The following is a 27,224-nucleotide window of genomic DNA, read 5'->3' as shown; positions in this document are numbered from 1 at the left end:
CTAAACATCACAGAGACACTGGAGAGGTGCTCAAATTGAAATTAAAGAAAAGGAAAGAAAAGAGAGTGTGAGCCCCTCAGGGTAGGAACCCACACAAAGCTGTATCCCAGAGCCAGGCAATGGCTCTGGGCTTGAGGGGAGAGCCCCTAAACATCACAGAGACACCTGCCCAGGTGGGAAAGGTGTTCAAAATAAAAATGAGATGCACACAGTGGGTGCACAAAACAAGAGTGAGCTGCACCAGACAAGTGCACAACTAGAGAGAAAGGAAACAGAAGAGAGTAAGGCTCTCAGGAACCCACACAAAGCTGTGCTCCAGAGCCAGGCAGTGGCCCTGAGACTGGGCTTGGGTGGGGGGGGGAGGCCCTAAACCAAAACCAAAGGAAAAAGCAAGAGTGTGAGCCCTCAAAAGAACAGAGAAAGAATTGAGAAGAAACAAAGACAAGCAAATTTTAAAAAAGGGGAGGCCTAGACCCCAGAGCCAAGCTAAGGCCTGAGACTGGGGTGGGGTGGAGGAAAAAAGGCACCCTCACCCAAAGACCTTCCCACAGCATGGTCAAGAGCAGGAAATGTGGCTTCTTTCAGTCTCTTTTAAAGCAGCAGTAGCCAAAAGCACAATTCCAGTCCACACTGTCTCTCATTCCAGTCCCAGCAACAGGTCCTCCCTCTACCTCTGTCTAATGGGACTGAAAAGCACGCGGCAGAGAGAGGTGCCTTTTATAAAAAACGCTGACATAGAGCAGAACAGGAGGTCTGTGGTTGGCTGACAGACCTGCCTAACAGGATTTGGAGGGGTGAGATTGGTGTGCCCATGTTTACAGAAGGCCCACCTCCTTGGTTTCCTAGGGGATTAACCTCCTGCTCCTTGCTGTATAGGGCAGAATGGAAGCTCTCCAGATGGCTAGGAGAGCTGCCTATCAAGGGTAAGTGGCCTACGATTGAGGTTTCCAATGGGAACAAAAGGTCTGGGCCCATTGTTGCCTGGGGAATGAATGGATCAACGCCAGCCTGTCTGAAATTACGAATCATTCACGAATCTAACGAAAAGGGCCAGAAGTCGTGAATTTCATGAAAACCGCAGCCCCACAAAATGTGGTTTCGCGACACACGAAACGGCCCGATTTGTCACAAAAATTGCTTCGTATTTTGATTCATGCCCATGTCCACAATGGAGCTGTTCATCAGCAACCCTGATGTGCTGTCAGCCATGAACAGCAGGCCAGGACTTCAGTGCCCGCATAAGTCAATAGGATAATGCTCACCGTCTCCAGGCTTCAAGAAGCCCAGCTTCCAGATGTGTTAGCAGTTGCTATAGTGTGGTGGTTGTAATCTATTAATGGAAGTTAGAGGCTTATTGGAGCATTCTGGCAAAATTTACCCCCCGAGTCTCTCAACTGTTCCTTAATAAGGTAGGGGAAGGAGCAGGAAGACAGATTGTTTTTAAGAAATTGTTTTCTGTTGTGATGTGGCAGCTTCTTGGTTTATTTCTAAGACTGGGTTTCCTTAATGGCTTCCCAGGGCACTACTGGCTTCTGTTTCTTAAAAAAAAATGTTGGATTTTAGCCAACAATAATCTGCCAACAATAACCCCCTCTCATAAATGCAGACATTTATGAGAGGGGGTATTTGTACAGTAGGCTCTGCCTGGCCTAGGGCTAGAATTCATTTTCTTGCCCTTATCTCTGTAATTTTTGTTAACTTCCTGGCTCTTTTCTTAAAAGTTCACCCCAAGCTGATATTGGAGTTGACTAGAGCAACTGAATTCTCCTGTGAGGACAAGAGGTTCTGACCTTTAAAGCCCTTAGCAGACTGGGACTTCGGGGCCGTCTTTCACCCTATATTCCTTGGAGGGTGCTCCGTTCAGCAGTCAAACGTCTCCTGGTGGTCCTTGGCCCCAAGGAGGTCCACCTTGCCTCGACCACGGCCCAGGCCTTCTCGGCCCTGGCCTTAGCCTGGTGGATCCTTCTGCCTGTGACAACTCAGGCCCAGTGGGATTTACTATCATTCTGCTGGGCCAGTAAGATGGAGATGCTCTGCCAGGCCTTTGGTGGTTGAGGCAAATGGGCCTCCACTTCAGCCTCCTACTGCATGTCCCCTCCGTAGTTGTTGTTGCTTTCGTCTGCTGATCGTCAGCAGCCTCCGCGGGCCCTAAATGACTGTATATGGGACTGTGCGATGTGCACTGCTGAGGGTGGAACTGTGAATTGCATCGGCTCTTTTAGGCTTCCAGTTTTATCTGTTTTGTTTTATTTTTTTAAATGGATGTGATCCGCTCTGAGCTTGTTCGCCGGGAGAGCAGACTATAAATTCAATAAATAAATAAATCCAGTTGCGAATGATTGCTATATCACAATGATGGCGTGATATCGAACAGCGCATGGTAGAAGCCTGGTTTTATCACCTTGCCCCTGTAGGAGAATGAGAGAGCTATTTCTCGGGTATTTCTCTTCCTTTCGTGTACTGAGAGAAACTTTAGGACCCTTCTTTTTTAGGAGAGACTACTCTAGTGGATGTAGCTGTGAACGATGTGGAGCAAATTTACATGGATCTGGAGGGGTTTGCACTGAATGTATGAACCACCTGCATTGAACATATTCAGTATGGATAAAATGGCAAGGGTATCAACAGTGGATGAAGGGGAAAACGGTATTTAAAAGTCTCTTGGAGTCATATGTTGTGATTTCACACATGCACATCCTCGTTTTGATGAGTCAGTGCAGTGAATGGGTATGTAGCAGAGTAAGAGAAGAGTCCTAAGGAAATAGAATAGGCTGTGATGATGCAGACTGCACATGGAAGACACCATTTTATAGTATTATCCCATGTCAGCTTTTCCTGGCAGTAGGAAGCTAGATTAGTCTGGATGAAAGGTTCTAGCCAAGACAGTGTAGTGTAGTGGTTAGAGTGTCAGACTAGGACCTGAGAGACTCATGTTTGAATGGATCCTCATCATGAGAAAGGCAGGGGGGAAATGAAGTAAATAAACAATCTCTCAGTACCTTCTTTTGGTTTTGATACAGGGAATCTACTCAGACGCATTACACATGCAACTACTCCCCCCCCCCCAGCAGTCTGAAGTAGTGCAGTCCGTTCTACCGCCTCAGGATTGTACCATCTCATTCCATTGCCTGTGTAGATCCAGTCTGAAAATACTTGACCTGTGGGACTTGGGAATATGGTCACTTATGTTTTCGGCCCTCCTGGCAGTAAACGGATCCAAAACATGTGGCGATTCTAGGAGCAGACTGTTGCTGCTGTGTATGATTGGGAGCCATTGCAATGTGGTGTTTCAGGAACGAGAGGCAATTTGATGGCTCCACCTATGACTCGCGCACCCTGGGTTTCCTGTTAGGAGGAAACATTTGTTTCCAGAGTAAGTTCTGCTTTGCAACCAGCAATTAAACACTCTGAAAGGTTGCCGAGGGTGCATGCTTTGTACCAGCTATGACAAAGTATACGTTGTATGCACAATTAAGTCTCATCCGTGAATAGGGTTGTGTCTCATTTTATCTCAGTCACTGACCCACTGGGTCTGAACTCATCTGTTGGCACATCTCTCTTGAGCAATGGTGGCTGACTTTTTTATCAAATGTGCCACAAATAAAGGCCTAGCTGCACTGTTCTAGTACTCAGTATAGTACATATGCAATCCACATTGTCCAGGAGTATGTTGCTTCTGTCTGTGAGGAACAAGCAGTAATGCAAGACAAGAGCTTCATAGATCGGAGCATGGTTTATTTTGTTGGTGTTGTCAGTCCCTGGCAGTTAGATCCCCAAGTTCTCCACAGTTAACGCACAGGTGTTCCAGTTGAAGTAACTTCATTGTTTTAGAGTAGACAGTGAGAAAGGTGGTTCTCAAGAAGGATACATTTCGAGCCAGTTTCAGCTGGCAGTCAAGGACACTGGCTCAGCGGAGCGAGAAAGAGAAAGTAAACATTTGCGAGATACCCTGCTGGCATTACAGCAATAAAGAACTTCCCGTACTCTCAGAGACCAGAGGCAGAGCCAATATACATTCATGGCAGATATGCAGGAGGCATATATGACAGGTGTATTGGAGGCTTTACCACAATATTAGTCAGGCTAGTTAATTCATATGCTGACTTCTTGAGTTGGCTTCCTGTTCAGTTCACACTAAACTTGCCTTAGACACCTGTTCAGTTCATATGGTTCGTGGGAGTTGTTCTTGTTGCTTTTAGATGGTTTTTGCAGTGGGCTTTGGTGTGGTCTTAACACTTGCTGTCTTATTATGAGATTCCCTGAAGCCTTTGGGTTGAAGGTGGGATATAAATTTTAAAATAGGAATGTTACAAGTGAGAGACCCATGTTGAGCTCTCCCATGTCCCATTCCTCTTCTCCCCCCCACCCCCACTGCTGCCTTCTTCCCACTATTGCTGCCTGTCGCCTTCAGCAATATTTGTTGGGGCTAATTTAATTTAATTTGTTGCATTTCTATCTCACCTTCCCCATGAGCAGGCTCAGGGCGAGTAACATTAATAATATTAGAATAACATAGAATACAATTTAAATTCAGTAATATAATTAAATCCAAATCGAAGCGGCAATGTGTGATGTTAATACACCTCATCAGGAATTCTTTAGGGTAGAGAGGGCAGGTTGCAGTCAGATGTCTCAACTAAACAGTGAACCACAGCAGAAAGGCTGACCTAGAAGCTCACCAAGCCTCAACCACTACCGTAGGCCTGGTGGAACATCTCCGTCTTACAGTCCTGGTGGAATTGTAACAAGTCCCACAGGGCCCTAGTCTCAACAGAGAGGGAATTCCACCAGGCTGGTGCCAGGGCCGAAAAGGCCCTGGCCCTGGTTGAGGCTAGTTGAATGTCCTTGGGGCCAGGAGCCACCAGAAGATGTTGGTTGGCTGAGCAAAGGGCCCTCTGGGGAACATATGGTGAGAGGCGGTCCTGTAAATATGTAGGTCCCACTCTGTTTAGGGCTCTGAAACCGTATCCAGTATCCGTACAAAACCGTATCCAGTATGCAGTACGGCTGGCACAGGACAGGTTGTATATGTGTCCGAACCAAGGTCCCAATGAGGATGTGTGCTGCTGCGTTCTGGACCGACTGTAATTTCCAGATCAACCTCAAGGGCAGCCCTGTGTAGAACAATTTACAGTAGTCTAGTCTGGGTTGCTAGACAATCTCCAAATGGTGGCAGAGATGTTGTAAGAGAGTGTTTTTGAGAACTGTTTTGTTTTAAAAAGAAGTAAGTTTAGTGAGGTTAACCCACACATACAATTTTTTTTCCACCTGGAGGGTCCCCTGGTTTTGTAGAAGAATCTCCCTTATCCTGTGTGGGCCCAGGTCGGGATTTTTGATTCACACAGGATTTGGGCGGTTCAGAATTAGAAACAGAGTCGCTGTAGCTGGTTCCAAGCCCTACTAATTCCAATCAGCACTGCTTCGTGCTCTTGCTGTTTGTGACACCTGTGCCACAGGTTGGTCATCTGCACTTCTAAAGAATTTGGGCGTTTGATGCTTACAAGCATCCCTGGCCAGCATTCTCACGCAGCTTGAACAGCTCTAAGGGACTGTTGCCAAGGTTATTCATGATAGTGTTCTTTAACACACCCACCCACCCCTTCGCCCCCAAGCAGAATTTGAAAAAAGTAACTGGATTAAATAACATTTTTTGTTTATCAAGGAAGACCACATCCAGGGAAATGATGTAAGGATACCTTAGAAAGCTTTTCCCCCTTTTTTTTGATGCTGCTACCTGCAGTGGAAGTGGGTGGAAGGCAGTAGGAAAAGAGGAAGATCCAAAACGAGATGGCTTGACTCAATAAAGGAAGCCACGACCTCCAGTTTGCAAGGTCTGAGCAAGTCTGTTAACAATAGGACGGTTTGGAGGTCTTTCCTTCATAGGGTTGTCAGAGGCTACTTGATGGCACATAATACACACCTGCAGTGCTGGTAGTCTAGGAAGACGAGAAAGGGGCCACATGCTTACAATGTTTCCAAAACAATAATACAGTAGCTACGATGTCCTGGCCCTGAAGAAAGGCGTCTGTATTCCCATTTTTCCCTCTTTAATGTGCTAGATATTAGTAATAGAAAAAATAGCGTTAGGAACTAAAAGTGAATGTTAAAACTCTGCACTTTTAAATCTCTGTGTGAAGCATGATTAAATGTGTTGTGTTATATAATGTACCCCCTTTTGGGACAGTAGTTTTATTTCTGCAATTAACTGGCTACATGATGGGGAAAGTTTGAGTTTCACTGTTGTCTCTTTCTCATCAGGTGGTTTTGCTTTTGTGTATGAAGCTCTGGATGTTGGAAGTGGGAAAGAATACGCTTTAAAGGTAAGCAAACCTTGTTTTTGGGATTGGAATATTGGCTGAGTTTTTTGTTTTCACGCTTTGTAGTGTAGTAAATACATGGACAGTAGGAGGTTAGTATCTTTTAGTAGGGCCAGCTAAAACATCACAAGTAGGGAGCAAGCTTTTGAGTCTTTGGGAGCTCTTCTTCAGCCTGGATGTTTAGCAGAACCAGTGGGTGGGGTGGGGGAATAAAAGTTGCTAGGCATGATGTATAAGTCAGGCTTAACATGAAGGAGAGAAGAAGTTACGTGGCCACCTGGTCTTGGGTTGCACCAGCGACCATGGGGAGAAAGGAGCAGTTGCTATTCCCTCATTTGAAGATTTAAAATCCAGCAATTAATTGGAACAATCAGGCCCCTTGTGAAGCAAGAGAGCAGAAGTGAAGGAAGATCTGTCAGTCCATTGGCAAACCTGGAGATTAATTTAGTTGTTACCCTAAGTAATAATAATAATAACAACATTCAATTTACAAACTACTCTTCAGGACAACTTAATGCTCAGTCAGAGCGGTTTACAAAATGTGTTGTTATTATCCTCACAACAATCACTCTGTGAGGTAGGTGGGGCTGGGAATGCTCCTAGAAGCTGTGACTGACCCAAGGTCGCCCAGCTGGCTTCAAGAGGAGGAGTGGGGAATCAAACCTGGCTCTCCAGATTAACTTCCTGCCACTCTTAATCACTACACCAAACTGGCTCTAAGGATAGAGTGGTGTTGCCTAGAGTTTGGAGAGAAACTTTCCTCATAAGTTGATCATTATGTTGGTAGAAGGTTGTCCTCTCCAGGTCTGAGATCCTGGGGTAGCTAAATTTGTTTTTCTTCAAAACAAGCTATGCTATTTTCCCTTCAGTGGAAATGTTGTATGGCTGTATTTTTCTTCTCCCGTTTGCCTCCAGTCCAGTTGTTTCTGACACCGTTATGACTCTCCTCTAGATCAGAACTTGGAGCCAGTGTTTTTTCGTAATGACTTGACTTTTGTAATTGGCTGTTTTCCTTTCAAAAGTTAATGCACGTGAGCAACCCGCAGCATATTTAAAAGCTCCTGAATTTGCTAGTCACTTGTTTCAGCAGAGTACTACACAAATGCACAAAAGCCAACAACTTTTTACTCGCCGTATCTGCCAGCACATACATAGAATAATTATTTCTGGCTTAAAATAAGCAAGGTTGATTGGTTGGCAGGAGGAGATGATTTCTTGTAACTAATAACCAGGCTGATGTCTCCGCAAGCCTGAGTTGCAGTATTAGTTCCATAGAGTTGTGAAAATTAGCCTGTGTGAAGCAGCTACTCATATCTTAAAGCTTTTGTGAATTCATTGTTTTCTCCCTGTCTTTTGAGTGTACTGAGAAAGAAACAAGAGCCATCTCAGGTGCAGGCCCCTCCTGCTTGATAGTCTGGCCTCTGGGACAGTTTCCCTTGATGCAGTGCTAAGACTAGGGTCATTGTAATCTTGCCATTTGATGCTGTACTTTTCTTTTTATAAACTCATCTGAAGTGATAGCAGGGTAGCGATTGAAAGGGATGCCGGAACCCTCCAAACAAGTCTTCAGTGCCACGACTTGTGTGGTAAAATCTAGGGGAAGGTTTCAATATTGAAAGCTTTGTTGAGGCGTTTTACAGGTTGCCTTTGACGAATTGCAAGCCACTGCCCTTTACCAGCTGATTCCAGAGCTTTTGACAATGCGCATTTGTGTGGCGGTGGGAGTCACATGTACAACTGCTAGACAAACATCCTTCAGAAACGGTTGTTAAACTGGTACCTTGTCTGCATCTTCTTGATGCTTCTGTGAGGCCTTCATAGAGAAGGGACATAGTTACCAGAAAGCAAGCAGCTTGCTACTCTGGTTCCCTGGGAGAAGCTGGAAAATGTGTTTTAATTTATGTAAGACAAGAGTTCAGTGGCACCTTAAAGACAAACCGTATCTATTTCACTATGAGCCTGGCTCAAGAAAGCTCATATTCGAATAGACATCGTTCATCTTTAAGGTGCTGCTGGACCTTCTGTTTTATTTCGCTGCAACACACTAAAATGGCTACCCCTTTAAGTGTATGTACCATCCTTCTTCTGTTGAGCTGTTCTGGCTCTGAATACGCTCTTGAAAAAAAATGATATGTAAAAGGTCCTATGAAGCGGTGCCTTGGACCAGGCAGTTATCTCCAACCTTACACAGTTGAGACTCACCATTAACTCCCAGACGACGTATGAGACCCACCGAGCCGCAGGCACATGACATCACGATGAAATTAAGACCTCACTAGTACCATGGGCAGCAGACCAAGAGAGCCTGGGACAGGAAATGCAGGCTAAGCACCCCAAGGTGTAACACGAGCCAAGAGTTAGAGCCTAGGAGGAATCCTCTATCATGTGGATCTGCCCAAAGAGAGGCAGTTGGTGTGGTACCTCTTCCAAAGAGGAGCAAAAAGAAAATGGCAGCTCCGTCCTCCCTAGGGCTCGGGGGAAGGAATGAGGGAGTTGCATGCAATGCTGGTGATATTGCTTAGAGTGCAGTGTCACTTCCAGGCAAAACCATAGAGTTTCTGGCAATTCTTAGAGCTACTCTGTGTGTCACTTTGGAATTTTACCCACAAGTGACATAACGTTGCTGGATTTAAAATGATTTAAACGTTTTTTTCCTCCTCCTGCTGCTTCCTGTAGCAGGAATCCTGGCAAGCCCAGTAGGGGCCCAGCTCCCTGATCCACCTCACGGTTCTGACCTATGAAGTTTGAAGACCACTGCTTTAAACAATCCTTTTGCTGGGTGGTTTAGTCTGAGACAGGGAAGAAATCAAGCGCTGTGTCTGAATGCTAATTTAGGCAGACGTGTATCTAGTTAACTGTTAACAATAGGCTGCTTCAATTACAGACTTTTTCAGCGGGAACGTGGTGGAATGGAGTTCCGGAACCTCTTGAAAATGGTCACATGGCTGGTGGCCCCGCCCCCTGATCTCCAGACAGAGGGGAGCTGAGACTGCCCTCCGCGCCGCTTGGCGGCGCGGAGGGCAATCTCAACTCCCCTCTGTCTGGAGATCAGGGGACGGGGCCACCAGCCATGTGACCATATTCTCCGAGGGCAACCCACTGAGTTCCACCACCTCTTTTCTCAGAAAAAAAGCCCTGCTTGCAGATAAATGCCTGCAGATGCTCAGTCCCATATCTGTTAATTTTTCTTCCTTTTTTAAAAAGCGAAAATTAGGCACCTACAATTGTTGAACAGACATAAGAACTTGCATTTGTTTGTGGGCTCTGAACATAGTTACCTGCATGTGGACCAGCCTTCAGGCTGGTCCTGATGCTACATTCAGTCAGCCCCCCCCCCCCATAAATGGGAATTGTTCCTGCACCTGACTCCATGGGGAGACAGCATAGAGTGAATTGGTACCTTAAAGATCCCACTTACATCAACATCTGTTGGTCCAAACTGGATATTACAGGGGACAGGAGCTGTAGCGGCTGAACTTCCTAAATTGTCAGATGAAGAATGGTATTGCCGTACGGGTTCTCCTATCTGCATGCAAGTGCCACAAGTTACCTGATAACTTCAGCTGTTTGGGGGCACTGATAGCCATCACCTGAAAAGGAACCAGGATACCAGTCCTGTGAAACGCTCCTTGTAATTTAACCTGAGGAGGCCAGCCACCACACTCTGATCTTGCCGAAGTTTCTAAACATCTTTCAGAGAGAGCCGGTTGTGCCGTTTGATTAAGAAAAGCACCGATAGATGATACGAGATCACGTGTCCAAATCTCATTCGTTCTAGACCTCGAATGCATATTTCTATCAAAGTGAAACAGAATTCTTGTTTTTCTACCATTTTGTTTTATGACAGAGATTGCTATCTAATGAAGAAGAAAAGAACAAAGCCATCATTCAGGAAGTTTGCTTTATGGTATCCTTTTTAAAGAGACAAAAACTTTTAGATAGTTAAAGCAGTCCTAAATGAATGATCAGATCGGTGACTATTCAGCCTTTTATCACTCTTACAGTGATTCCTAAGGAACAAAGTTTGCTGTGCTTACAAGTAACATATGACCATTTCTTGCAGATCCCAACCTTTTAGTAATTCAGAGTTTTCTTTTATACTGTGTTCCAGACTACAAATCAAAATTCTGTTATTGGGGGCATGGCATTATTTTCACGAGTTTGTGACAAGATGGGGCACTTTAAACACAGGCACAATACGGCCAATTATGTTGTGTTCCATTTTTCATTATTTGATTTTTTTTGTTGAGGGCTGTCTGTACTGTTTTGACATAGTTCCGTTGCCAATTAAAACCATGGTTTAATTAAGCTGTGGTTAATGTAATGGTCTGCATTCAGGTAACACTGCTAATAATGATTAGTTAGGGTCTGTTGAACTAGAATCTGAAACCATGGCTTCAGGCTGGTTTTTAACCACAAGTAGTTTCCGCTGTGGTTTTATGTGACGTGTGAATTGTTCCTTGGTATCACCCTCCCCAGTTACAGAGGCAAGATGATGAAATCAACATTTGTTGAAGCAAGATTTGAATGACTGTCCACAAGCCAAATCCTGGTCTCACGAACTAACAAAAGTTGTTGTTAATAATAACAACAACGTTCGATTTACATACCATCCTTCAGGATGACTTAACAGCCACTCAGAGCGGTTTACAAAGTATGTTATTATTATCCCCACAACACCAATTACCCTGTGAGGTGGGTGGGGCTGAGAGAGCTCCTAGAAGCTGTGACTGACCCAGGGTCACCCAGCTGGCTTCAAGTGGAGGAGTGGGGAATCAAACCCGGTTCTTCCAGATTAGAGTGCCGCGCTCTTACCTCTACACCAAACTGGCTTTTCATGGTTTTTCTGTTGTGTCTGAACCGATCATTCATCTTATAAGCGGCATAGAATGCTGTCACTCGCACAGCCTGGAAAAGTTCAGTCTCGTCTTGACTAGTAAGTCTAAGTTTAGTCATACCTTAAAGAGAGGACGGTTATGGTCTTACCAAGTGAGTCACACCTTAAAGACCAGACGGTTATGGTCTTACTAAATCGTTGGCTGACGATCTCAGTTTGGATCTGCTCTTTCTGGTCCAGATCAGCAAGCATTGGTGCTGGTACATTTTCTGCTCCCAAAGCGAGTTGAGTTTTACTGGTCCTGAGATGGCCGAAGGAAACAAACTGTGCTTTATCGTATAACATGACTTCACAAATGTGTTTTGAATATTAAAAAACTTTGAAACTTTAACAAATGGAAAACTCTAGAAAAAGCTTTCCGGTCACCCAAACATTGTCCAGTTCTGCTCTGCTGCCTCAATAGGCAAAGAAGAATCTGATACCGGGCAAGGGGAATTCCTTCTGTTAACAGAGCTCTGTAGAGGTAAGATCACACTTCCATGCGGTTCTGAGGGTCGTCTGCCATAGATGTTCAGCAAAACAGGTGCTCTCGTGAGGCCCAACTGTCACCTGGACCGCAAAAACAGGCATGACTGACAGGCGGTGAGGGAAGGGCTGCTGCAGCCGTCTCCACAGGCTGTGCTCCCTCAGGGGCACGCCCCAGTTTTTTTGTTTCAGTTACATTTCTGACACTGGTTTTAGACACAGTGTTGAGTAAAGCACAATAAAGAGAACGAAAGAATGTGTGAGAGCGATTCTCTTTCCCTTCACGTGGTTTTGCATGCTTCTTAGGGGGAAATAAAAGGTTATTAATTAGAGCTGTAAGCTTCAATTACAGCTTTAATTGCAGATTAAAATTTGCCCTCTAATTAACCGGTGCGGCTGAGACTGAAGAGCGCGGTGCTGCGTGGGGCCTGCAGACACGAAGTCCTCTGGTTTTCAGTGCCAGATTGAAAGAGGCAGAAGCTTAAAGATGCCTTTTTTCCTTCTGTTCTGTATTCACAACTAGTAGATATTTTGTGTTTGAAGATACTGTCAGTGTAATACAGCAGTAAGGACCGCAGGCAGCTGAAGCTTAAATTGCTGGCGTTGTTTTTCCTTCTCTTTCCTTCTCCGATGTCCCAGACTCTGTTTATTTAGGATACTTCTCAGCCACATATCCACATCAAGTGCTGATGATGGTTTACAACAGAAAATGGAATAGAACAATTTCATAAAAATCAGTAATAAAGCCATTTAAAACAGGCACAGGGTTTGAATGATTTTGGTGATCTCTTCATCCTCATGGAGACTGGCTTCTTAGCAGGGACATCCTATGGAGGTATTAATGTTGCAGCTGCCTTCCCAATTCCTCTGTAAAATGAATCTTCCTCTTTCCTGCCACAGAATCAGGCTTGAAAACACTTGCGCCTCTAGCTACCTAAGCCAGCCTCCTGCCCTATTAATGTCATAGTCCCTACTTTTACTGCTGGCAGCTTTCCGGGGGATCATTACTACTTAATCCTTCTTGTTTTTAAGCTGGAGGTGTCAGGAATTGAACCTGGGACAGTCCGTGTGCAGAGCAGATGAATGACCACTGAGCCACAGCCCCTTCCTGAGGCTAGGTGGTAAAAGCTTAATTTGTTCCAGAATCACTAGGAGTAGGATTGAAAGACCAAACAAGTGTTGGATGTGCTATGATGAGATAAGGTTTAAGGCATGCCGGTAGGCCGACTACCAGACACCCGGAGTCTGGGTGAATCTGTTCACTCTGAGGTGGGGGAGAGACTTGGACACATTTTCGCATCGCTTTGGCTCAAGGAGGAAAGCAGGAAGGAAGTGGTACAACTTCTCTTACAGGGAATGGGCCCCACCTTCTGTGCAGGAGTTTTCTGTGACATTGGAGGGATTCTGTCTCTGAAGGCATGGGGTCTGGAATTTTCTTCCTTCCTTGGGAAGTGTTTGCTTTGAGAGGGTAGTGTAAGCCCTGCATCCTTTTGCCCAGAGAAGCACGAACAAATGCATCTCAAACAAGTAGGGTTCCCAGATGCCTGCTGGCGGCAGGCAAACTCCCAGGGATTTGCCCCTGGGTGATTGGTGGGGAGGGGGTAAGCTCCCAGAGGTTGCCCGCCACTGGCAGGCACCTTAGGAATGCGCGCCGCACACGTACTCCCAACCGACATGGTGAGGTCACTTCCGGAAGCGATGTTGTTGCGCCGGCCATGGGAGCATTCCCACACTTCTTTGGGGGCCAGTTTGGACCACAAACAGGCCAAATTGGCCCCATGTGGAGTGTGGCAGTGCTCTCGCAGCCAGTGCAATGATGTCACTACCAGAAGTGGGGTCATTGTGTCAGCCCTGGGGGATGTGCGCATGGAGAGAATCCTCGTGAGCGGCACGGGGTAAGTGGCACCTCTCCCTTCCTCCCAGTGGGAGGTGAGAGGGTCCTGGCAACCCTACGATCAAGCAGCTCTTTTAGCGGTACTAATAAGAGGCCTGATGGTAGTGTTAGAATTTTATACAGCTGACATAAAATTGCCCTTTTCCCCAGAGCAAGAGTTTAACATAAATTATATTTATGTCATCAGGGCAAGTGGTAGAATTTTTGAAGAGAGCTGAATCCAAAGGAGCCCTCTCGTGCGATACAGTTCTGAAGATATTTTATCAGACGTGCCGTGCCGTGCAGCATATGCATAAACAGAAGCCTCCTATCATTCATAGAGATCTTAAGGTAAGAGATCCGAAACCTGTTTTATGCAAAGGAGGAACAAACTTCATTACAATGCTGGAGCAATAGCACTAGTTTAGGTTTTGCTAACATAGGAACTTGAGAAGTCTTGCGCCGTTTCATGAACGCTACTAAATACGTTAGCTGAGAACAAAGTGGTGGAAGGATCCTTGGAACTGATTGTGCAGTGTTGTAACACGCTTTATGCAGAGCTGCCATTGAAAACAGCCTGGAAATAGTTACTGGTTCAGAACCCAGCGGTCTGATTATTGTTAGAGGCCAGCCAACGACATAGTGTTGAGTATTTTAAAACAGCTAATTGCCTGCCAATTTGTTCCCAAGTTCAGTCCAAGATGCTGGTTATAACCTTTACAGCTCTTCATGGCCTAGGAGCCACATATCTGTCTCTCCTCATTTTTCCCCCATGAACCAATTACAGTCCTCTAGTTGCTACTTCTGACTATCTCCTGACTTATGGTTGCCTGCTTGGTGTCTACCAGAGCCAGGTTACTTTCCGTAATGGTTCCCCCGTTGTGGAATGGGTTCCCTGAGGAGCTGTGGGTCAAGGTGTAGTTCCTGTATGTTTTTAGGGCTTTGCTAGGGCTTTGAATGTTGCTGGGGGTTTGAGTTGCAGGCCTCTTTCTGAAGGGATTAGAGTTACAGGATTTTATTGTATTTTATTTATTTGTTTGTTTGTTTATTTATTTACATCATTTATAGTCCACCTTTCTCATTAAGGCAGATTACACAGTGTGAGATTAGTACAGTCAGTATCTATGTTTTTTTTTCTTAAAAAACAATTTTATTTAAAAGGAGAAACAGAGAGTGGACAGTATTACAGTAACAATAAGAATAGTAAACCACGCACAATTTAACATTGTTATGAATAGTAAACAACAAAAGAGTGATAAACAGTGCATAGAGTAATGCAAACAAAATAAAGATCAGTTACATGAAAATGAAGAGCAAAAGATATAACACATTACTATTGAACTATTTCTTCTCTCCATCTCATTATTTGCATATCCTCAGTATTTTCTATTCAGCGTTCTAAAATTTTAACTTTGCAGTTGATCCACTTCGACATCTAAATATACTAAATAGTCTGTGGCTGAACATAAGGTTGAACATAAAATGTTTAAAGTTTTCCCCAGTGCTGAATGTTTAAAGTTTTTCTCAGTGCTGAATCTTAAAAATATGTTATTAGATATTTGACTTAGTAGTATTATAGTATGGCAAAATTAATTTCTTTTTTGTATAATAGACCAATCTTAGAATTTCAGAAAAAATAGAAAGACTTGCTTTTTTGAATAGGTAGTAAAAATTTAAGGAAAACTAGGAATGGCTACTGACAGGGCTTTTTTTCTGGGAAAAGAGGTGGTGGAACTCAGTAGGTTGCCCTTGCAGAAAATGGTCACATGGCTGGTGGCCCCGCCCCCTGATCTCCAGACAGAGGGGAGCTGAGATTGCCCTCCGCGCCGCTCGGCGTCACGGAGGGCAATCTCAACTCCCCTCTGTCTGGAGATCAGGGGGTGGGGCTACCAGCCATGTGACCATTTTCAAGAGGTTCCCCCGCGTTCCAGCTGGAAAAAAGCCCTGGCTACTGTCAGCTTGACATTTTAAGCTGCCATGAGCCACAAGGGAGGTATTTCAATAAATAAGTAAGTCAGAAATGCACGTGCGGTGTTTGCATGTCTGCCTTTGCATATGTTGCATTATATATCTGATTAAAATTAGTCTGGAAAATATTTCTCTATATAATGTTTGGTCTATCATTTCATGACATGGTGTGACGTGGCCTGAAAATCCATATGCAGCTTAGAGATCACGTGCCTTAGAAGTGAAGTTTAGTTCTTTAACTAGAGAGGAATTTAAATAGCAACAGATTTTTTAAAAAAGAAAAGGCTGTTCCTTAAATGGTTTTTATTTCAGTGGCCAATCAAAATACTTCTGGAAGCAGTGAATAGGAAGAGCAAGTGATAACAGATAAGGGCATTTTTCACTGCCTGTTCTAAAGGCGTATAACAACATGACTTCAGAATTAGGCTTTAGTTCCTATCCATTATACTGGATTTCCGTCTGTCCACAGGTGTCCTCCTATTGTGGAAGCAACTATGTATCCAAATTGGTGCCTTCTACAAGGTGATACTTTTTGGAGGCACCTCCTGCTCCTGTGAGGTCGAGGAAAGCCAAGGTTGACTGTTGTAATGCACTATACATTGGTCTCCCATCTAAGTTAACTAGGAGGCTCCAATTGGTGCAGAATGCTGCAGCTCAACTGTTTGCAGGAGCGAGCAGGAGCTTGAACATCACTCCCATCCTACAGTCACTCCATTGGCTACCTATCAGTTACCATGCTCAGTTCAAGGTATTGGTTATTACATACAAAGCTCTTCACGGCCTTAGCCCAGCATACCTACAGGACCGCCTCCCTCGCTATGTCCCTCCATGGCAGCTTCGCTCATTTGAACAGGTATTCTTACAGGTGCCAGCCTGCACATGGGCGAAATCAACAGCAGCCCGCACATGGGCTTTCTCTGTGGTGGCCCCTACCCTGTGGGAACGGCCTGCCTGAGGAGGTTAGGAGAGCCCCCACTCTCCTGGCTTTCTGCAAACGATGCAAAACCGAATGATTCAAAAAGGCTTTTTATTGTAGGGAGGGGGTCTCAGATGGTTCACTAATGAGTTAAGGACCATAGACTTCACCACTATGTTGCCTTGCATATTATTTTTTGCTTTGAATATGTACTCCTATATACTACCTGTGCTTCATGTTATCTTTGTCAGTTCTAGAATTGATTATGTTCTGTTTCAGCAATTCTTCAACTCTGTTTTGGATCCTTGCTAATGCTATATCTTTGTAAAATCCTATGACACTGGTTATGGAAATGTCCTTGACATTGTATGAAAATGTCCTTGATACTGATTGTACTAATCTCATGCTATGTAATCTGCCTTTAGTCTCAGTGAGAAAGGTGGACAATGAATGAATGAATGAATGAATGAATGAATGAATGAATGAATGAATGAATGAATGAGGTTGGGGAAAGAGCGCACTGGTGGGTAGCATGGTGCCTTGTGAGAGCCACCAGCTCCCGAGGTCTGGTGTGTGGCTACTTTTGATGCAGCAGGAATGGCCTTTGCATATGTGGTCCTCAGGAGGGGTCAGGCCGCCGGATGTCGCTGTGGGGAGCGCTGCAGAGCCTTCCCGTGGAGTTGTCAGTGAACCGACCGGCATGTAGGAGGGAATGGTTTCCTCCAGTACTATGTAACACAAGACCAGTTCTCAACAATTAAGGGAGCAAGATCACATTTTCTGCTTCAAATTGTTCTCTCTAAAATTATATAATTTATTAATGGACCCCATCTTAAAAATTTAATGGGGGCACTCCAACTCTTTCCATCAAAAATGTATGTAAGAGTAAACAGAAGGATTCACAGTCATTAAAGAATACTTAAAAGAACTGGAATCCATGGAATAATTACAGGGATAGCATATATTCTGTTTGGTTATCCCTATTAATGTTTACCATATATATATTTTGTAGCTTTCTCGAAGATGTTTGATGTTGCAGAAGAGAATGATAGTCGGGGGAAGGAAGCATGACCTTACGCCCTTTTCCTCACCATCGGGTTTTCTGTGCAGTTCATAATTGGCTAGGAAACTTTGCAGAATATTAACTTGAAGGTTTAGCTTTGAAGTGAGCCCCGTGTGTGGTTATCTTGAGAGCCAGGCATCCATCCGCCCGCCTGCTCGAAAAATAACGCACACGGACTTGCTGATCCTGGGTGAAAGCAGAGCTCATTTTCAGAGGGAGAAGCTGCGTATTCCACCTGTGCTAAAAAAAACCCACTTAAATGTGTAGTTTTATGTAACATGAGCATTGATTAGAGTTGGTATGAGCTTGGGTTGCACAACTTGTAGTCTCATTATAAACATCTGTGCGATTTGCATACTTAAGTTCCGGCCTTCTTTGTTCTGCAGATTGAAAATATGTTGATGAGTAACCAAGGAACAATTAAATTGTGTGACTTTGGCAGTGCAACAACTATAGCACACTACCCAGACTACAGCTGGTCTGCGCAGAAAAGAGCAACGGTCGAAGAGGAGGTGAGAAACCTGATAGCACGGCTCACGTTCAGCAACTGGTTTCTTGGCTTTTAAAAATCCCTTTGAATTTGTTTGACCTAATTGGCGGCCCAGCGGAGTGGTCAGTTGGATATCCTCAGTAATTAGTTTCCCAGGTCATTTGCTTGGTGTTCCTAAGCTACCATAATAAAAAAAACAGATTATACTACAGATCACTGTTAAGAAAGTACGGAATTAAAGACTCCTTTGGTGTTTTTGCCGCTGAACCACGACACAAACGTTCTGCCTCTCATACACTTTCCTGCCGAGAGGGCTTTGTATGCTTCACACTGTGAACATCAACGGCATGTACTGAAGGAAGCCAGGCTGTGCAGTCTGAAGACTTCCTTGGAAAGTGGGCCACGTTGCATATATTTAGCTTGTTTGGGGTAATCTGAGAATAGCCTTTCAAAGAATTTAGGCATTTCTGTCAAAGAAGGTTCTTTCCCTAACTGTTCGAGATCATTATATTTTGCTGGCAGCTAAAGTTTCTGCACGCTTCTAAAGGCTGCCCTTCATAAAGTTCCTTGCAGTGGTCAGTTCTTGAACATGGATGGTAGCAGTTCAGTCCCCGTCCACCAACACAGCCACAGAAGCACTGCCAGTGGCTGTTCTCCTTTGAAACGCAGGTAAAGGCAACACTGCGTTGATGGATGCTTCAGGGATGTTAGGATTCCAGCCCTTTCCCACACCGCTGCCTCCCTGTCAGTCATTGAGGGTTTTCCAAGCCTAGTACCGCCCTTCCTCCCCCTACTAAACAGGACATCCTGGTCCGGAAGGAGGAGAACAGTGCTGCCTTCCACCTCTCAGGGCCAAGCTACACATGACGAATGACACTTGAACGGCAAGTGGATTGAGTGGAGGGCAAGTGAACAGGGAGAAATACACTTGCTGTTCAAGTGTCATTCGTCATGTGTAGCTTGGCCCTTAGTCCAGCAACTATATCATACTAAAGCTGGGGGACGAGGAAGTCGGAGCCCGTGAGAACAAAACTGGCACTTACCTCCATCACCCTGTGCCATGTCCTTTGGGTCATGCTGCAGTGTGACAGGATGCTTACACTGGGATGTGATGGAGATAACAGGCCCTTAACTCACTCACATCAAATGTAAATAGTATATTTACATTTAGCATTATCATGTGTATCACTATCTACTTCTCTTCCGTTTTCAATCTGCAAATTGCCCCTGCTCTGCTTCTCAGCTTTTTCAGTTAGCTTATTATTTGTTAGCACATTTTTATCCCACCATTCTTCCAAGCAGGGCTCCAGAACCTCTTGAAAATGGTCACATGGCTGGTGGCCCCGTCCCCTGATCTCCAGACAGAGGGGAGTTGAGATTGTCCTCCGCACCACTGAGCGGTGCGGAGGGCAATCTAAACTCCCCTCTGTCTGGAGATCAGGGGGCGGGGCCACCAGCCATGTGACCATTTTCTCCAAGGGCAACCCACCACCTCTTTTCCCCAAAAAAAAGCCCTGCTTCCAAGGAACTTGGGAAGACAATACACGGTTCTTTCTCCTTGCCGCAGCAGCCTTATGAAGTAAGATAGGCTGATAGGGTGGCTAGTCCAAAGTTAGCCTCCATGTCTCAAGTCCCAGTTGTTGTGAAGAAATGGACACTTGTGTAGGAACTTGGGAGGGCGAGGGAAATGTCCGCTTGCAGGTAAGTTTCTTCCTTTTGGTATGTCAAGGGCCACTCTCAAAGGATCAGCTTGCGAAGTGATTCAGAACAGAATGACAAAACACACAGTCTGCTCATCCTGGTGATAGTTTAAGATGGGTAGCCGCGTTAGTCTTTCTGTAACAGTAGAAAAGAGCAAGAGTCCAGTAGCACCTGTAAGACTAACAAAATTTGGGGTAGAGTATGAGCTTTCGTGAGCCACAGCTCACTTCTTCAGATAAAGATTAGGATAATTTGTAAACCTATTTGCTCCATTGTTTGAAACTGTTACCTTTCCCCTTTTAATCTGTTGTTTCTCGCTTGCTGTACTGAACCTTTTATAGTGATTTTTATACTTTCACAGTTTTTTTGCTTGCTGTGCTTCAAAGTATGTGGGTGAGTTGGTATGCGCTGCTGTCGTTTCTAAGTTTTTGTTTACTCTTCAGGCGGTTTTGCTAATAGGCTTTTAAGGAAATTTACTGTGTGTTTGCTGTTTGAGTATAATATTTATGGATGTTTTATTGGTTTTTTAAAGAAAATTTTATTTAAAAGAAAAGATAAAAACAGGAAGTGCATAATAAAAGATTGTACAAAGACGTTTTATGTTTTATTGTTTGATGAATACTGTTGGCTGCCTCGGATTGAGAGTGCAGGGTATAAATATGTGTAGAGGATTTAACACAAAAACTGGCAAACTACTAGGGAAGAGCAAAGGATTTTCATACTTGAATATTTCTGCTTCTTTTCCGAGCAAGCCTGTTGTCTGCAGCTGTGAAAATATAGTCGTGCATCTCATATTTTTGTCTTTGCAGATCACCAGGAACACAACACCAATGTATAGGACTCCAGAAATAATAGATCTATATTCAAACTTCCCAATTGATGAAAAACAAGATATATGGGTATGTATTTCACCTTCCTGTTTTATGGGTAGGTTGGACCTTGTGTCAGTAACTGCTGTGGATCCCTTTTGGTGTGTGTGTGTAAATGTTTTTCAGTGTACCTCTCGCTATTACAGATATTTGGACATGAAAAATAGCTTGTTGCTGTAGAAGAAAGGGGTCGGTTTCAGCCCATGTCCATAGTTAATGCTCACTGTGTTCGGGGTCTGGGTCCCAGCCCCCAGACTTGCCAGGAGGGAGCAGGGGGAGGCAACCGGGAGGCAGTGGCCCTACCACCCCAGCCAGCAACCAGGCCCAGAACCTGCCCACTCCAGGGGGAAGGGGCGAAAGGCCAAAGCCTCAGAGGGCTGGAGGGAGCAGGGGGAGACCAGCCAGGCCCACACTCCAGGGGGAAGAGAGGGGGCTAAGCAGGACAGAGGAAAAGGGTCAAAGCAGGGGGAATAGGGGCCCATCAGCAGCCCAAACAGAGCCCTTACCAGCCAAGGAGGAGAAGCAGCCATGACAGCCCAGAGCCACACCCCGGCTAGAGGACAGCAGCCTGGCTCAGGAGTTGCTGGGAGCCAAGCCCCTCCAGGTGGAGCTGCCACAGGCATTCTGGGGGAGGAGATGGGCAGCCCCGCCCAGCATCAATGAGCAGGCAGCCCAGAAGCTGGCCAGAGCAATTCCTCGCGAGCAAGGCCAAGGAGACCTCAGCTGGGGATGGCTCACACTCAACCCCACCCTGCCAGCAAGGCAAGGAAGCCAAGGAAGGATTAGTGGTAGGAGGGAAACACCTGAGGGAAGGCACAGCTGGGCCAAGTCAGGAGAGGGAACAAGCCTAGAAGGAGGGCGGGGCGGGGAAAGGAAACTCTCTATAAGGTGGCTAGGGAGAACTCTGAGGTGGTGGGTGTGAGTAAGGAGTGATGGTGTGGAGTGAGAGCAGAGCAGTGCAAGAATGGAGGCTTGGAGGAGAGTTCTGGGAGGAGGAGATGATGGAGGATGCAGGGGGTAAGCAGGCCAGGTTGAGCAGGCCAGCAAGTGGACTGAGAGGGAGTCTGGGTGATGTATACCGCCCCTCCTTCCACAGAGCAGGGTCCTGCAGTATCCCCGGTGCCCCTCTGACCTCAGGGCCGGCCCAGCTGGGGCCCCGCCCAGCAGTGGCAGCGACAAGCCCTGACACACTGTATCACCAGATCATGCCCACCAGCTGTTCTCTCTGACTATTTTGAATTATATAGTCTGTCCGCTGCCTGTAAGGGACAACATGCCCAATGTAACCTAAATGCAGACCCTGAACTTAAGAAAGAATAAGCAGGTGTTCTGAAGTTAAGTAGTGTACCTTCAGACTACTGTTACATAAGCCTGATAGTTTGTTTATTTATGTCATTCACCTTTCTCACTGAGACTCAAGGTGAATTACACAGTGTGAGATTAGCACAGTCAATATCAAGGACAAGTTTACAAAGACAGCATTAGCAAGAATCCAATACAGAGTTGAAGAAATGCTGAAACAGAGCATAAACAATTCTAGGACTGACATTAGACAACATGAAGCACTGGTAGCTCGTAGGAGATTCCCTCCCTACAATACAGTCCTCTTATTTGAGTAAAAAGCTTTTTTGAATAATTTAGTTTTGCATCATTTGTGGAAAGCCAGGAGAGTGGGGGCTCTCCTGACCTCCTCAGGCAGGTCATTCCACAGGTAGGGGCCATCACAGAGAGAAAGCTCGGGTACGGGTTGCTGTTGATTTTGCCATGTGCAGGCTGGCACCTGCAAGAGCCCCTGTTCAGATGAGCGAATTCTGTTGGTCATGTTAATTCCCAAGGGGGCGAGAGTCATGTTAGTCTGTAGCTAAACTTATTACAGGTTATGAGGCGCCAACGCCACTGGAAATAGTGCTACTGAGTTCCTGGAAGGACCCACTAATCCCAAAGATAAGGAAAAACCTAATTTTATCACTGTTGTCTATAGCCAAGTCCGTTACAGCTTCTAATTGGAAAACCAACAACTGCCATCAGTCACAACATGGTATGGCTGCTTATGGGAGTATTTTACACTGTAAAAGCTAGCAAACCACATAACGCAAATGGAAACGACAAGATACAGTAGCAGCTTTTGCATCCAATGGTTACCTGTACTCGAATTCCTTATAGATAACAAATCAATGAACCAATCAATTACAAATGTGGACTACTATAAAGCACTAATATCTTATTGAAGTTACTAACCTGTCATATATTAATAGCCTTGTGAAACATGATACCAAAATATTTATTATAATTGCTTACAGTGATTGCACATTTATTTATTCAGTGTTCAATGTTAAAAATGTTAGTTGAGTTGAAGTTATAAGTTTGATTGTTTATATTTATACTATAAAAGTAATTTGAAAAATAAAATAAAATTGTAAATTAAAAAAAAATGTTAGTCTGTAGCAGCAAAATGAAGCAGCTGTTCAGTGGTGCCTTAAAGATTAACAAAAGGTACTTCAGAATAAGCTTTCCATAGTCAAAGCTCACTTCCTTGGATGCATGAAATCTTTATCTGTTACTGGGACAGTTTTTGGTATAAAAGAACCTCCAATAACAGATGAGCACTTTGTTCATTTTTTTTCCTTTGAAGTTAGGTGTGGCTTATGCTAAAATAAATTTCATCTGATGTCAAGTTGTAGCTAAACCAGGGTACGGACAACAAATCACGTTGAGTGCTAATCGTGGTTTAGGTGCTCTTGTCTCTGCTTTGGTTCCTGTAACTTGTCACTTTCAAAGAAATAAGGCAAGTTCTTCAACGAAGCAAAATAGTTTGGCTCTAGAACTAACATGAGTTTAACCTTGAGTGGCTTAACTTCTCGGGTTCTTCTGTAAACCTCTTTGTAATTTCTATGCAGGCGTTGGGCTGTATCCTCTACTTGCTGTGTTTTAGACAGCATCCATTTGAAGATGGAGCAAAGCTTCGAATAGTCAATGGAAAATATTCCATCCCCCAAAATGACACAAGATACACAGTGTTTCATGATCTAATTCGTAAGTTTAAGAGAGAGGGTTTTTTGTGGGGAGGGGGGGAATGAGTTCCATGAAGATTTACAGTCTGTATTTTGTATCTTTCTAAAAAGATGGTTGTTTTTACAGATCATTTCCATATATGTCATTAATGTGAAAATAATAGTATACACAATGCTTAGAGCCACCATGGCGTAGGAGCTGGACTGTCTTGAGTAGGAGGCCCAGGTTTGAATCTCTGTTCTGCCATGAAAACTCACTGATTGACTTTGGGCTTCGGGACAGTTGCTTTCTCTTATGCCAACCTACATCACCGGGTGGCTGTTGAAATAACATGAGGAGAAAGGTGTTGCAAGCTGTTCTCTCATTGGGGAGAAGATCAGGATATCAATCCCTAAATAGTTCCAGAGGATTTAGTTGTGTTAGTCTGTAGTTGCAAAATAGTAGAAAGCGCAGTAGCACCTTTAAGACTAACCAGGGCTTTTTTTCTGGGAAAAGAGGTGGCGGAACTCAGTGGGTTGCCCTCGCAGAAAATGGTCACATGGCCGGTGGCCCCGCCCCCTGATCTCCAGACAGAGGGGAGTTGAGATTGCCCTCCGCGCCGCTCGGCGGCGCGGAGGGCAATCTCAACTCCCCTCTGTCTGGAGATCAGGGGGCGGGGCCACCAGCCACGTGACCCTTTTCAAGAGGTGCCTGAACTCCATTCCGCCACGTTCCTGCTGAAAAAAAGCCCTGAGACTAACCAAATTTATTATAGCATAAGCTTTTGAGAACCACAGCTCTCTCCGTCAGCTGCAGAGTTGTGGTTCTCAAAAGCTTATGCTACAAGAAAGTTGGTTAGTCTTAACGTTGCTATCGGACTCTCTACTATAATACTTAAATAGATTTAGAAAGGGGAACCATGGATGCAAGCTAGAAGTGGTATAACTACCCCTGTTTGTTAGCTGAGGGTGGCCCATACTTTGCGTTGTTTAAGAGCGTCTCTCCGTTTTTAAACAGTGTTGTGTTGAATTAGTTGTCTTTGGCTGACTGGTGGAATCAAAATCTGAATGTGCATTCTCCAGTAGTTCTGCAAAACCCAACAGCCGTCAACAATAACATTTGTTTTGTAATGTTGTTAGGCTCAACGTTAAAGGTGAACCCAGAAGAAAGATTGTCCATTACAGAACTTGTGAATCGACTGCAGGAGATTGCAGCTGCCAGGAATGTAAACCCCAAATCCCCCATTACAGAGGTAATAAGCTTTGTTCTGTTTTTAGAAAGACAATAAATGGCCGTTTCTGCAAAGCGCAGTAGTAGCAAAAGAGGAAATATCCACAGAAACGTTAGCACTCAGTGTGCAAACCGCAGTAATAAAAAATTATACAATTTCTCCAAAGTGCAAGTGCCTCTTATTTCTTTAGCCAATGTTGTAATACAATTGCAATTCCTAATATACAAATTCATAAGTGTGCAAATTCATCTTCGGCGCAGTACAACACTACAATACCAGGTACACAAACATTACAATTCAATTTTGTTCGCGTTCATTCGTTCTTCTCATTTCGCTAATTTTCTTCCCACGGAAGAGAATCTGCGTATCTACTAACCAGGAGGAGAGAGAAATGTGGTGGTGATATTCTCCAGTGGGGTGCCTATGGCATGCTCCTGAAGAAGGTGGCACGAAATCTGCGTTCGTAGCCGGCCCCAGATTGAGCATGGTGTTTTCCACTCCCCAATCCGGATCTTATATCACCTTTGGGAAGAACTGGGAAGAAAATTAGCAAAATGAGAAGAAGGAATGAACGCGAACAAAATTAATTTGTAATATTTGTGTACCTGGTATTGTAGTGTTGTACTGCGCCGAAGATGAATTTGCACACTTATGAATTTGTATATTAGGAATTGCAATTGTATTACAACATTGGCTAAAGAAATAAGAGGCACTTGCACTTTGGAGAAATTGTATAATTTTTTATTACTACGGTTTGCACACTGAGTGCTAACGTTTCTGTGGATATTTCCTCTTTTGCTACTATTGTTCTGTTTTTAGCCAGACGTTTTGGGGCCTCTACACCTATGCTATATTCCCCACACTGTCTATGAAAGATACACTCCAGGTTCAGACTGCAGTGTGCCAAACTGAACAGACTAACATGTTTCTTCTGTACAGTACTTCCTAAAGGCATATTTTCAAAGGAATTGCGTCTGTCTCCTCCACGATTAGCATTTAAGTGGAATGCTAGATGTTCATCATCGTTTATTTCTCGAGGGCGTAACATGCTCTAAGCCTTTTACAGCTTATCAAAATTCACCGCCCTGTGGCGCAGAGTGGTAAGCTGCAGCACTGCAGTCCAAGCTCTGCTCACGACCTGAGTTCGATCCTGGCGGAAGCCAAGTTCAGGTAGCTGGCTCAAGGTTGACTCAGCCTTTCATCCTTCCGAGGTCGGTAAAATGAGTACCCAGATTCCTGGGGGTAAAGTGTAGATGACTGGGGAAGGCAATGGCAAACCACCCCGTTAAAAGTCTGCCAAGAAAATGTCATGATGCGACGTCCCCCCATGGGTCAGTAATGACTCGGTGCTTGCACAGGGGACTACCTCTGCCCACAGCTTCCAACCTCCTAAATGTGTTTGAAGTTCTTCATGTATAATATCATAGTAATCTATACAGTAGTTCTTGTAATTTGGCTAGCTACAAAGGTTGAAATTCTGGTCAGTGTAGCTTTTCAAGTTTGTGTGTGTGTGTGCGTGTGTGTGTTATATGTGGTCAAGTTGCCTCCAACCTATGGTGACCCTATGAATGAAAGACCTCCAAAAGGCCCTATCATTAACTTGCTGAGATCCTGCAAACTGGAGGACGTGGCTTCTTTTATTGAGTCAAGCTGTCTCATTTTGGGTCTTCCTCTTTTCTTGCTGCCCTCCATTTTTCCTAGCATTATTGACTTTTCCAGAGAATCTTGTCGTCTCATGGTGTGACCAAAGTACGATAGCCTCAGTTTTGTCGTTTTAGCGTCTAGGGAGAATTCAGGCTTGAATTGACCTGCTACCCACTTACTTGTCTTTTTGACCATCCATGTTATCCGCCAAACTCTCCTCCAGCACCACATTTCATGTGAATCAATTTTCTTCCTGTCATCTTTCGTCAGGCTTTTCAAGTAACATTGAGAAAAGAAATCCCAGCTGGAATTTGTAGACAGTGATTAAATGTAGAGGATAGTAGAGCTGTTTTATTTCTAATATTTTTTCTCATTTTGATTTTTACTGTTCCGGCTTTTCAAAACAAATCCCAAGCAAAAGAAAGATAATGGTGTGATCCTCCAACACCATTTGAAAATCAGTGCCTCATGCTGTATTATCTTCTGTACCGTTTAGGGGGTAGAGTGTCGTGTGTGTTCGGTGTCTTAAGTACTAACTTTGGCTCTTGTTTTTGCAGCTCCTTGAACAAAACGGAGGGTATGGAAATAATGCTCCGCCGAGGACACCTTTGAGTGGGGTGCCACAGAACTCAAAGCCTGCAGGACAGCTAAACAATATGTATAACGCAGGTAGATTCCCAAAATGCACACATTTCTTCTGAAGCTATGCAAGCCAGATCTCTCTAATTCTGTCATTTCAAAGCTTTGATATGCCTTTGGAAGCTTCACGGGGCCTTAAGTGGAAACTGCAGTCTTTATT

General features: G+C 44.5%; 1 protein-coding gene across 2 annotated transcripts in view; it reads left to right on the top strand.

Annotated features, from left to right (window-relative positions):
- Positions 1-27,224, top strand: part of GAK (cyclin G associated kinase) — a 105,946-nt gene that overhangs the window by 26,589 nt on the left and 52,133 nt on the right. For both annotated transcript variants that reach the window (XM_054986526.1, XM_054986524.1), the window contains exons 2-10: positions 6,259-6,320; positions 10,165-10,224; positions 11,563-11,677; positions 13,761-13,903; positions 17,886-18,011; positions 20,500-20,589; positions 23,457-23,592; positions 24,690-24,802; positions 26,983-27,094. In XM_054986526.1, the coding sequence (XP_054842501.1) occupies positions 6,259-6,320; positions 10,165-10,224; positions 11,563-11,677; positions 13,761-13,903; positions 17,886-18,011; positions 20,500-20,589; positions 23,457-23,592; positions 24,690-24,802; positions 26,983-27,094 (957 nt within the window). The remainder of the gene's footprint in view (positions 1-6,258; positions 6,321-10,164; positions 10,225-11,562; positions 11,678-13,760; positions 13,904-17,885; positions 18,012-20,499; positions 20,590-23,456; positions 23,593-24,689; positions 24,803-26,982; positions 27,095-27,224) is intronic.

The sequence above is a fragment of the Eublepharis macularius genome, chromosome 8 (assembly GCF_028583425.1).
Source record: "Eublepharis macularius isolate TG4126 chromosome 8, MPM_Emac_v1.0, whole genome shotgun sequence".
NCBI lineage: Eukaryota > Metazoa > Chordata > Lepidosauria > Squamata > Eublepharidae > Eublepharis > Eublepharis macularius.
The sequence above is the reverse complement of the archived record's forward strand: the minus strand, read 5'-3'. Positions and strand labels throughout refer to the sequence as shown.